Here is a 13193-nt window from a genome sequence, read left to right on the forward strand (position 1 = left end):
CCGCGGACTTAAAACTGTCCCTGAGACCTCTGTGCACGGCTTTGTTCACTGCCTCTTCAGACACCTGCAGACGGCTCGCAGTTCCATCGAGCACGAGGTTTCTGAACGCGTCCAGGATCACATTCGAGAGGGAAGTGATCAGCTCCATGCACGTTCCAGCTAGTTCATCCCTGGATTCACGTTTACTTAAATCCAAAGTTCCCAGGCTGTCCAGGAATGACACGACGATCGGCTGAACTGTTTCTGTGGAGATTTTTGGCATGATTTCGTCGAGAGGAGACTGGTTTCCCGCGTCCTCCTCTGGTTGCTCCATCTTTGTCTCATCGACTGCGAGTACAGTTGTGACGCCTGGCGAGAGACGCTCAGACGTTAGTGGAAAGCTTTCCTGCTCTGGTTCTAAGCAGGAGGCCTCCACATCAGCTGAATATAGCATTTCTACGGTTTGGAGGAGGATTTGGGTCGTCGCAGACAGACTTGTGTCCTGCGTTGAACTGCTGTCCATGACTAAATGGATATTTCCTGTTCACTTTCACAGGTTAAACACGATAAACACTTTTTCTGTGCGTGACAGCTCAGAGTACGCCCAGCTATTCACAGATAAATCTCTGAAATGTGAATCCGGTGTGAATATGCTAATATGAATGTGATGTCATAATCTGTCAGCCAATAGGATTTGTGTTCCGGAATGTGTATGACATCATTGTTTTGATCTGTTTCCACGTTACTGGGTCACGTTCTAGAATGTGATGATGTCATAGTCTCAGGTGCAGGGCAGGGCCAATACTATTCTATGGGGAAATCTCCAAAACGAAAATTGGCAAATGTTGTACCTCATCAGTTTTCGGTAGTGAGTGGATGCACAGACTTTCATGTGGATTCTCCCAGTAATGAGTGAGATATTAACCAAAAACTTAATGTCAGCACACACTACACGACTTTTCTTGTCTTAAACGATTTTATATAGAATGGGGGGTCCACACTACACGACGCCGCAGCGCTAGGCTAATGCTACTACAAGGCCTTCAACTTGGCTTGCGGGACGTATTTCAGTGGATTTAATAAGAAAAGGAGACGAGCCTCAGCCCAGAGTTGGAGGAGGCGGAGGAGACGGAGGAGAAAGCGGAGAGAGGCTACCTGCCGTTAGCGGCTAGGTGACGCTGAACAGTTTGTCTCCAAACTCAGTAAGTCCCGCTAAACTCTGTTCGCGGTTGAGATGTAGCTTGAAAAGGTGGTTCTCGTGAACTTTTGGTGATATAAAGTTGTGCTGTTTCATGTGTGGCCATGAAATGAGTCGTTTGTGCCGCTGTTTTGACAGAGAAATGAGATGGGGGAGGCCAGGGTTGCCAGGTCTGATGTTAGCATGCTAACCGGTAGCATGCTAGCATCTTAAACACCGACTCACTGGTTATATCACATAAACGTGCGTCTTCGGGGCCATGTTTTCAGCAATGATTACGAGTACATAAAAAAGTAACTCTCAGTCAATTGTCTTTCTTTTATATCGTGAGTAGAGTATTGTTACGTTGTAGTACTGCATGATTCTACATTGGTTTTCAAAATGGCCACCAAAACAACAAAAGTCACCGGACGGAAAGGCATGTGCATTAGCAGTTAGCCTGAAATATAGATATTTATGAACAATCCAGAAGTTTTCACCTGTTGTCAACCCATTGATCACATGTCGGCGATGTCAAAGCCTCATTAGAAATATGAATGAATGTACAGATTAGACCCTTTAAGATTAAAGGTAAAATATAGTATATAGCATAGGTACAAATTGTGTCCTCTGAGCTAAATGCTAACTCAAATTCAGTCAAGTTTCTTCTTTTTTGGAGTCGGAAACACATCCAGTGGCCACTAAACATCATCGAATAATATGTTAATGTCAAAGAAATCACATAAAATATATAAATGCCATGAAATGGACAAACTATACCTCGTCGTACTTTGATATAGGGCCTGGCTCCGTTCATTCGTATGGGGATAACACGCAATTTGGCTGCAGAAGTTCACATTTCCAGGAGCAGGCTCAAATGGCTATGCTCACTCCTTACTAGTTTTCCTTCAGACATTATTTCAAAATGTAAAGAAATTTAAAGAAACCTGAAATTACTGATTTTAGAGATTTAGAAAGTTGTTTTTTTTCTTTAAATGTGGACATGCCGCTGCTTTTCCTTCTTAAGAATTGTACGTTTAATCATCCCGCAGTGGGAGACTTTACTTTTCTGGAAGTGTTTGTAATTATTGTAAATAAAGTTTTGGAAAAATGGGGGGGCGTGACTCGTCAGATGAAAAGACGACGAACCCGATGTGTGTAAAAAGTACTTTTAAAGAACAGACCTGAGCCAATGTGTAATATCCTGAACTTGATTTTGAATTCAAGTTTTTGTGTCCTTGGTTTTATTTATTACTCTTTTTTTTTATTGTATTGCAAAAATATGCCATTCCTTAAACCACTGGTCCATTTTTATTCAGTCTGATCTTTCTGTCTCACTTCCTCATCTGTTTGCGGTACTTTCATGGCATTGTGGGACCAATAAGAGGGCAGTGTGCAATCTGCTGTAAAGACCAATGACACGAGGCCAAATAAAATCAGTTCATTCAAACGTTACCTGGTTTTGCTAGATTTATTTTTTCATGTCAAAATGTGAAAAACTTATATTTGTAGAGAAAAAGGTGCTTTACTTTGGGCTACAATTGTGAGTTTCGACCCTTGGTGTTTTGGCAATGAAGAAAATCGACCCTCCGTGACACAAACTTGCAATACACACGAATGGAATCACGAAGAAGAAGCTAACAGGCTAACGGGCAAAGCTAACTGTGGGCTAACGTCACTTTAAACAGTATTCACAGCCAAGTTTGAGTGGAAAAAAAATATTTCCATTGCATAATTGGATGCACAGTAACCCTCTCTCCCTTCGCCTTTCCTGTCAGCGTAGTATTTCCTCTCCAAGACAATTAATAAATTAAAAAATCGTAACTTGCTACGACACCTGTGCAGTTGTGCTCATGGCCTCTAGGGGGAAGAGTTACTTAGTACTGCTTTAACAACGTGCTCATCACACATCATCTCTTCCTCATTTCCTGAAGTGGTTTCTGGTTGATGTTTAAACTTCTGGTTTGGCACCGTGAGCGGCTGCTGTTTATAAAAGGCGGAGCTCGAGGTCAAACTCTGTCACTGCGGCTCGACCCACTGAAGAAACGCCACCATGGTGAGAACGCCTTTACTTCCTTTCACAACGTCCACTTTTTGCATCTGATTTACTTCTTTTGGCTTGACAATGATTTCTTGAAATTTAAATTATTGTGTCAAAGGCGTTTCCTCATCAGGATCAGTTTTGGGCAAGTTACTTTAAAATGGTAATATATTATAGTAGTTACAGTTTTGTGCAGTATGTTTGTAATACAATACAATACTGTTTCAAATGAGTTACACAGCTTTGAGTGACCTTTGACTAAATATTAACCTGTTACCACCCGCCTGAACCAAATGCATTCTGTCCTCTGGCTGTGTAACACCTCATTTGAAAGCTAAGATCCACAAAACGTATCTTTTTCCTCGCGTTGCTGCTGTGTTGTGTCACCTTTTTTTATGTTTGTTTGTCTTTTTGATAAAAAACGGACGAAAAATGACAAAAATGGGACAAAATGTTACAGAAAAATGACAAAATATGCTAAAAATTTGACAAATAAATAACAAAAAAAAGACAAAAATTTGATAAAAAACGGACGGAAAAATGTGACGAAATGTTACAAAAAAATTACAAAAATGTGATTAAAAAAATGACGAAAAAATGACAAAAATGTGACAAAAAATGACAAAAATGTGACAAAATGTTACAGAAAAATGACAAAATGTGATAAAAATTTGACATAAAAATAACAAAAAATTGACAAAAAATGACAAAAATGTGACAAAAAAATGACAAAAATTTGATTAAAAAACGACGAAAAAAACGACAAAAATGTGACAAAAAATGACAAAAATTTGATTAAAAAACGACGAAAAAAATTACAAAAATGTGACAAAATGTTACAGAAAAATGACAAAATGTGATAAAAATTTGACAAAACATTTTTTGACAAAAATGACCCAAAAAAAGGACAAAAAAAGTTACCCAAAAAGAGTCGAATACCCAACAAAAAAATGATGGAAAAAAATCTGATGACGTGAAGAAAAAGATCCTCTCGGTTCAGGCGAGAAATGCTATTTATATTTTTATCTGTTGCATCAGTTTATTTATTCTTATTTGCGCAGACTTAAACCTTTCTGGTGCTCCTGTGCAGTTATGGACCCACATTAAGTTTATTCTAATTGGTCAGGTTCAGTTTGACATTCTTCGCATTAGAAACATGATCCAAAATGGCGGCGTTTTTGTTCATGGGTTGTAGATGCAGAGAAAGTGAACTGGACGAACTCATTTCCCGGCTCTCCGAGTGTGGGAGGATCCGAGGGCGTCTTATCTGTGGGGGAGATATCGAACTGGGCTTTATGTCTTTATGTCTTTATGACTTCTCTGTCACTAAATCCGCCCTCTCGGGTCGGCTCTTCCTCTTTCTCACTCTTGTTCCTCCACTGACAATGTTTAACAGGTTACTCATTACACTTTGGCGATAAGGAAGCGGAATTTCATGGATTTTTAGTTAGGTATTAGTAAGGTGTTTGCATGAGGATGTTTGAATTAAACTTTATTAATCTAAATCTCGTAAAACTCTCAAAAATTGATTACTTTATTATCCCCTTAACTCCCGCCTGAACCGAGCACATTTTCTCCAGTTTGGCTTTACCCCAATCCAAAAGCTTCTGGAAAAAAGGTGTGAAAATAGCGACAGAACTGAGACGGAAACAATGATGGAAATGTGACGAAAAATTGATGAAAAAGTGGAAAAAATGTCATAAAAATGTCAAAAGAAATTGACAAAAAAATGACTAAAAAGGGACTAAAAATTGATGGAAAAGTGGAAAAAATGTCACAAAAATGTCAAAAGAAATTGACAAAAAAATGACTAAAAATTGATGAAAAAGTGGAAAAAATGTCACAAAAATGTCAAAAGAAATTGACAAAAAAATGACTAAAAATTGATGAAAAAGTGGAAAAAATGTCACAAAAATGTCAAAAGAAATTGACAAAAAAATGACTAAAAAGGGACTAAAAATTGATGAAAAAGTGGAAAAAATGTCACAAAAATGTCAAAAGAAATTGACAAAAAAATGACTAAAAAGGGACTAAAAATTAATGAAAAAGTGGAAAAAATGTCACAAAAATGTCAAAAGAAATTGACAAAAAAATGACTAAAAAGGGACTAAAAATTGATGAAAAAGTGGAAAAAATGTCACAAAAATGTCAAAAGAAATTGACAAAAAAATGACTAAAAAGGGACTAAAAATTGATGAAAAAGTGGAAAAAATGTCACAAAAATGTCAAAAGAAATTGACAAAAAAATGACTAAAAAGGGACTAAAAATTGATGGAAAAGTGGAAAAAATGTCACAAAAATGTCAAAAGAAATTGACAAAAAAATGACTAAAAAGGGACTAAAAATTGATGAAAAAGTGGAAAAAATGTCACAAAAATGTCAAAAGAAATTGACAAAAAAATGACTAAAAAGGGACTAAAAATTGATGAAAAAGTGGAAAAAATGTCACAAAAATGTCAAAAGAAATTGACAAAAAAATGACTAAAAAGGGACTAAAAATTGATGAAAAAGTGGAAAAAATGTCACAAAAATGTCAAAAGAAATTGACAAAAAAAATGACTAAAAAGGGACTAAAAATTGATGAAAAAGTGCAAAAAATGTCACAAAAATGTCAAAAGAAATTGACAAAAAAATGACTAAAAAGGGACTAAAAATTGATGAAAAAGTGGAAAAAATGTCACAAAAATGTCAAAAGAAATTGACAAAAAAATGACTAAAAAGGGACTAAAAATTAATGAAAAAGTGGAAAAAATGTCACAAAAATGTCAAAAGAAATTGACAAAAAAATGACTAAAAAGGGACTAAAAATTGATGAAAAAGTGCAAAAAATGTCACAAAAATGTCAAAAGAAATTGACAAAAAAATGACTAAAAAGGGACTAAAAATTGATGGAAAAGTGGAAAAAATGTCACAAAAATGTCAAAAGAAATTGACAAAAAAATTACTAAAAAGGGACTAAAAATTAATGAAAAAGTGGAAAAAATGTCACAAAAATGTCAAAAGAAATTGACAAAAAAAATGACTAAAAAGGGACTAAAAATTGATGAAAAAGTGGAAAAAATGTCACAAAAATGTCAAAAGAAATTGACAAAATAATGACTAAAAAGGGACTAAAAATTGATGAAAAAGTGGAAAAAATGTCACAAAAATGTCAAAAGAAATTGACAAAAAAATGACTAAAAAGGGACTAAAAATTGATGAAAAAGTGGAAAAAATGTCACAAGAAATTGACAAAAAATCGACGAAAAAATGACAAAAATGTGACAAAAAAATGACAAAAATGTGACAAAAAAATGAGAAAACAAACCTTTGATTAAATGTAAGGTTTGAGTAGATTTGGTCTGGTCTTGGATGAGATAAAACCTTTAGTCGTCGTTATTCAGATAGTTTTGTGTCATTTCAAGTGAAAAACAATGATTTGTCTGATTTTCAAGTGGGTTTTAGTCTTGTTCCATTGGCGCTATAGAATTTGTATCTTGGATTAGTTCAAACCGACTCAAATTCAACATAGAACTTTTATTCAAGCAATTTTAAGTCAATTTTTGCCAAGATCTGGGCAAATAATCGTCCCTCCGCCAAGAAAACTTGCCTACCCCCTGGTGTACAGGAACATCTGTGCAGAGTACGGGCTGGAAACCCCCAGGTCAAAGTGGGGAACACCTCCAAAGATGGTGGAGAATGACCGAGCCGAGATCCTGTGGGACGTCCAGATACAGACGGACAGAATGGACCAAGCAGACATTGTGGTGGTGGAAACAAAGAGCAGAGGAAAGCCGCTGTGGTCGACATAACAAGTGATTTCACTGTAGGAAAAAGGAACACGAGAAAGAGCTGGAGAAGGAGCGGAGGGTGAGGTGCTACTCGGGACAGAGACCCCCAAACTGGAGGAGGGGCTACAGCAGATCCCAGGAAAAACATCAGAAAATACAGAAGATACAGCTGTTGTGACAAGTTTAGTTAAAGTTAAGCTGGTAACCACACTGCCTGACGCCCTGCTGGGTAACCAGACCGGTTTCTTCCTGTTCCTTTTGGCCGCTTGCATTTCCATCTCCAAATGTATCACCGTGTCTTTGTTCTGTTGTCCCGCCTTTTGATGTGTGCGTATAAAACCTTGCTCCGCGGATTTACACCCAGATTCTCCTGTGCGTACGATCTCCGCATGCGTAATAAACTTCACATGTTGACCAGACAAACATCTCTTAAGCTTTATTAAAGGAACAGGCCACCGTTTTTTACATACTGAGATATGTTCTTACCTGAGCTTTGACGAGTTCTTTAGGACCTGTCTGATCTTCAGTCACGTAAACACAGCGCAGACGGCGTTAGCATTTAGCCTCTCCCTCTCTCCTCTATAGCTCCAAAACAGGTCAAGATAGAAGCTACAGAAGCTACATATGTAAATAGGGAAAACGTGGAAGAGCTTGGTAGCTTCTATCTTGACCTGTTTTGGAGCTATAGAGGAGAGAGGGAGAGGCTAAATGCTAACGCCGTCTGCGCTGTGTTTACGTGACTGAAAGGAACGGGGGAAGATCAGACAGGTCCTAAAGAACTCGTCAAAGCTCAGGTAAGAACATATCTCAGAATGTAAAAACGGTGGCCTGTTCCTTTAAAGGGGCTGGAAGCAAGTTCGCCATTTTATACTCACTACTGCCACCTCAGGCCATATGTGTAACTGCACCTTCTATATTAAGCTCGTGCATGACGGCAATTCGGGCCGAAGTGACAGCTTTTTGAGTGACCGTACAGGATTTTAGAGGCAGTTGTGGTGAACAGGTCTGAGCTCATTCTACACACTAGGACATGGCTGGAACATGTAGGGGGAGGAAAATACTTAATTTTAACATTTTTAAACTCCTTATAGTCCCTTTAAGTAAGAAAATCCACGACACAGCGCAGAACCTTCAAGCTCCCACATCGATGGCAGTGGAGCCAAGCTTTTCCAAAGTGGTTTTCGGGCTCATTCTGCTTCTTATAATAATAATAATCAAGGATAATTGTCATGAGAACCAGAACAAGCCGACAAAGAATGACATTGACGACTTTGACATCATGTAATTGTGTCTCTGTTTCTCTGGCAGAAAGTGACGGACATGGCGTTTAAGGAGGGGCAGGAGTTCAAGATCCGGGTCAAGTGCCAGGACGACTGCTGCTAGTGAGTTTCCACCGACACTCGAGCTCTGACGATGGGGTTACAAACATGCTCCCGACCCGACCTGTCCGAGGCGTTCGTTCCCCAAAGACCCCCCCTCACTGATCCACGCTGTTCTTCCTCTTTCTCTTCTCTTCTCTTTCTCTTTCTCTCTGCGCAGCTTCGCCATCGACATCGGCCACGACCCGGAGAACATCGCGCTGCACTTCAACCCGCGCTTCGACTACGGCTCGGACTGCAACACCATCGTCTGCAACTCCAAATCCGGGGACTGCTGGGGGGACGAGCAGCGGGACACGAACTTCCCCTTCTGCCGGGGGGAGGAGTGCAAGGTGCCGCTCGCCGACCTCACGCCTGAACAGATTAAGATTAAGTTCATCCGGATCGTAGTCGCCGCAGGAGGGAACTCTCGCTTCATCCCTCATCGCAAAGAAACTCTAGATAGGACATCGCCATGGGTTAGTGCTAGATCGTCTGCTCCGGAGGGACAGTCTGCTGTGAAAACGTGAGATATCATGACACAAATTAAGGATAGGGCCAGGGAAATGGTTAACCTCTTAACTCCCACCTGAACTCAGATTTTTTTTCCAACATTTTTTTGTTGGGTTTTCAACTCATTTTTATAACTTATTTGTAATTTATCACATTTTTGTCATTTTTTTTTTTCGTCCATTTTTTCGTCCATTTTTAATAAATTTTTTGTCACATTTTTGACATTTTTCTGTCAATTTTTTATCAATTAAAAAAAAAAAAAATTTGTCACATTTTTGAAATTTTTTCGTCAATTTTTTGTCATTTTTTTGTATTTTTTTTTGTCGCATTTTTGACATTTTTTCGTCCATTTTTTGACAAGTGGCAAAAATGTGACAAAAAAGTGACATTTTTGCCACTTTTTCATACATTTTTCATCACTTTTTGTCAATGTTTTCTCACTTTTTTGTCACATTTCCATCATTGTTTTGTTGCTATTTTCACATCTTTTTTTCCAGAAGCTTTTGGATTGGGGTAAAGCCAAACTGGAGAAAATATGCTCGGTTCAGCTGGGAGTTAAAGGGGTTAACCTTAAGGATTAGGATTATTTGCATTTTTAGACAAACCAACAACTATACAAACTCACAGCAGACCGTCCCTCCGGAGCAGACGATCTAGCACTAACCATCGCCATGGTAGCGCATTGGAGAAAGTCTGGCGGCCATATTGTGATTGGCCTTGTAAACTAATAGAAGCGCCACTCTTTCGGCAGCCTTTGTTTCATAACTTTTTCTAAATACTGACTGAGCTAAAGTGAGCGGAGTGGCAGTAGCACAGACTTTGAATTGGTTAGGTTAGGTTAGGTTAGGTTAGGTTAGGTTAGGTTAGGTTAGGTTAGGTTAGGTTAGGTTAGGTTAGGTTAGGTTAGGTTAATTTATTTGTACCCGTGGGTAAATTCGTCTGAGAACTAGTCGACACATTAAAACACATTATACAAAGATAAAACCTCACACATATTTAAATGTAGAACTTGTAACTGCTCCAGATGCTAACAGGATGTGACTTTGGTGCAGAAACAACTGAAGTTTAAGCCACTTGACAGTAACAAAGATTAAAAAAAAAGCTGTGTCAGGGGCGATTTGGGATAGGTCAGAGGGATAGGTTTGCCTGAGTCCTCCTAGGAACGCCCCCACCTCCTGGAGACGCCTCCGAGCTTTCGTCACCAGCCGAGTAACCGACCACTGCTCCTCAGCAGAACCCCCTCCCCACTGATGCCACAGACAGCGTGTGGAGGGGGCGTGTCGGAAAGGCTCAGAGGTTCTTAAAGAGACAGAGGCCTATTTCAAGACATTCACTACAGCCATTTTGAGAGAGACATTTTATACAAGGCAGTTGTTCTAATTTACTGCATTTACAGACCAACAGAAGGTTTGTTATCATTGTAGTGTGATATAGACTGGTGCTATGAGACTGAAAAAAGCAGAATACCCCCTCTTTAAAGGAACAGGCCACCGTTTTTACATACTGAGATATACCTGAGCTTTGACGAGTTCTTTAGGACCTGTCTGATCTTCCCCCGTGCCTTCAGTCACGTAAACACAGCGCAGACGGCGTTAGCATTTAGCCTCTCCCTCTCTCCTCTATAGCTCCAAAACAGGTCAAGATAGAAGCTACCAAGCTCTTCCACGTTTTCCCTATTTAAATATGGTTACGTGAAGTGTTTCACTACAAAGTATAATCACACAAAATTAAACAATGTGGATTTTCTAAGCGGATAAAAGGGGGAACTATATTGTAAGGCGTAGTAATACCAGGAGTAGTTTGGCATCCGCACAGTAATCTTCACTTTACTGTGCGGATGCCAAATGGCCACACGTCAAATGGTATCAGTTTCTGATATCGGGACCTCATTAATGAGTATGAGTATGAGTACAAGCATGTGGTATCGGCCCGATACCCGATGCTGGTATCGGTGCATCCCTAGTTTGAGGCGACAGGAGCCCTCATGAAATGCCCATTTGTTTAATAATTCAGTATCTACGAGAGCTCAGATCTTTTTCCTCCTACTTTTTTCTCTTATGCACCGGGAAGTGTCCGAGGCATTCGAGGGTAAATGTAGTTCTAAATGAAACAGTAAATGAAAGTTACAGTTTAGCAAATAAATACAAGTATCAAAATGGTCGTTGAAACCATTTCACGTCCTGTCTAGAGTTTCATTAAAGATCTTTGCCCCATAGGGTTTCATAACGAACCGCTCTTTCTGGAGCCGTGCTGAGCCACTGGGGGTGGTATCGCCATGACGGCCATTTTCCTTTTTGTTCTTGGTTCAACCTGTGAAATGAAAGATAGTTTTTGCTTCATGAGACGTCACGTAGAGCCATAACCTGCTCATATGGATGTACGACTCTCAGTCCTGCACGGAGCCTCGTTCAGGCCTGACCTCGTGTAACTGAGATAACATTGTCCCAAGTCCAAACTGATAATGGCCACAGCGGTTTATTGTTGACTGCAGTAAACTATACAGGGCTTTATTGGCTCATAAAGGTGATGGAAGGTACATAGTGCGTCAGTGAACATCCGCTTTCAGATTATTCTGCAAATGAACACACAGAAAATAAAAGTGAACAGAGAGTCCTCCCTGTGGCAGAGTGGTTATCCTGCCTGTCATTAGGGCAGGTGTGCACATCATTTCCTGATCCTAGATAAAGTTTCTCAAAGCTCAAAACAAAACAAATGATCTGCTAGAAAATAGTCCCACAAAATGCGATCATTCATGTGATGCAGGTCAGTTATATTCCAAACATGGCTCTTTGGACACAGACATTTATATGGTTAGTCTGGTGTTATCAGTGATTTGCCTCAGGTGCTCTGTGGAGCGGGTCACACTGTTTTTAATGCAGGCTAGCTGATACCATAGACATGCACTAGCCTTGCATTAGCCTAGCGCCACGAAACTCTTCAAACATAAGAACTGCATGAATTACATAAAAAAATATCTCCAGAAATCAGCAACACTCTGGATAACTAGGAAATGAGGCCCTATGTCAAAAATCCTTAAATATCCCTTTAATATAGAAGGTGCAGTTACGCATAAGACCTGAGGTGGCAGTAGTGAGTATAAAATGACTAACTTGCATCTAGCCCCTTTCAGTGCATTAACAAACCCAGAAATAGCAAATGCACTCACTGTAAACAAAAAAAACAAACATATTATCCATATTATTAATACTAAAAACTAAAAAATATGAATCAATTTGACTTGATTTTGAATTCGAATAATAATAATTTCAAATCAAACACAGCCTGAGTCGAGTGTTTCGTCTCCGCAGTTCTACATTAACTTCAACATGGAGCGCTTCTACATCAAACTCCCGGACGGATCCATGATGGACTTCCCCAACCGACTCGGAGACGTCAAATACAAGTACTTCCACGTGAGCGGAGACGCACGCATCGTCGGCATCAAGATCAAGTAGTCCTGACCCCAGTGTGGCTGTTTTTAACCAAGAATAAAGTCTGTTCAAACCAGTCTGTTTGTGTCGATGCTCTGAACGTGTGATACTGACCAGCAGAGGGAGCCATACTGAAATGTTATATCCCAGAGCAAAGTGTCCCGTTTTGTTTTGTTTGTTTGTTGTTTAACCTCTTAACTCCCGCCTGAACCGAGAGCATTTTCTACAGTTCAGCTTTACCCAAATCCTGTAGGCCAGTGTAACACCTCATTTGAAAGCTAAGATCTGCAAAGCTCATTTAAATGCATCTTTTTCCTCCCGTCATAAGATCTATTTTCCTTTTTTTCTTTTCTTTTTGGGGGGGTGTTCAACTCATTTTGTAACTTTTTTGTCATTTTTTTTGTATCAATTTTTTATACATTTTTTGTACATTTTTTGTCACTTTTTTGTCACATTTTTGTCAATTCTTTGTAATTTTTTTGTAATTTTTTTGTAATTTTTTTGTAATTTTTTTGTAATTTTTTTCTTTTTTTTAGTAATTTTTTGTCAGATTTTTGTCAATTTTGTAGTAATTTTTTTGTAATTTTTTTCTTTTTTTTGTCATTTTTTTATCACATTTTTGGTAATTTTTTCCTTTTTTTCTTTTCTTTTGGGGGGGGGGGTATTCAACTCATTTTGTAACTTTTTTGTATTTTTTTAAAATCAACTTTTTAACATTCAAGTCACATTTTTGTCAAATTTTGTGTATTTTTTTTGTCTTTTCTTTGTAATTTTTTGGTAAATTTTTTTGTAATTTTTTTTACTTTTTTTTAATTTTTTTGTAATTTTTTTGTAATTTTTTTCTTTTTTTGTCATTTTTTTGTCAAATTTTTGGTAATTTTTTGTCTTTTCTTTGTAATTTTTTTGTAAATTTTGTCACATTTT

At 38.5% G+C, this 13193-nt stretch overlaps 1 protein-coding gene across 1 annotated transcript; it reads left to right on the forward strand.

The window, feature by feature from the left end:
- Positions 1–3123: 3123 nt before the first annotated feature.
- lgals2b (lectin, galactoside-binding, soluble, 2b) lies at positions 3124–12330 on the forward strand. Its single transcript, XM_079553515.1, has 4 exons — positions 3124–3212; positions 8276–8349; positions 8507–8678; positions 12147–12330. Exons 1-4 carry the CDS (start codon positions 3210–3212, stop codon positions 12291–12293), a joined length of 396 nt encoding a protein of 131 aa, XP_079409641.1. The 5' UTR covers positions 3124–3209; the 3' UTR covers positions 12294–12330.
- Positions 12331–13193: the final 863 nt, after the last annotated feature.

This window comes from Gobius niger (assembly GCF_951799975.1).
Source record: "Gobius niger genome assembly, chromosome: 3".
In the NCBI taxonomy this organism is placed as follows: Eukaryota; Metazoa; Chordata; class Actinopteri; order Gobiiformes; family Gobiidae; genus Gobius; species Gobius niger.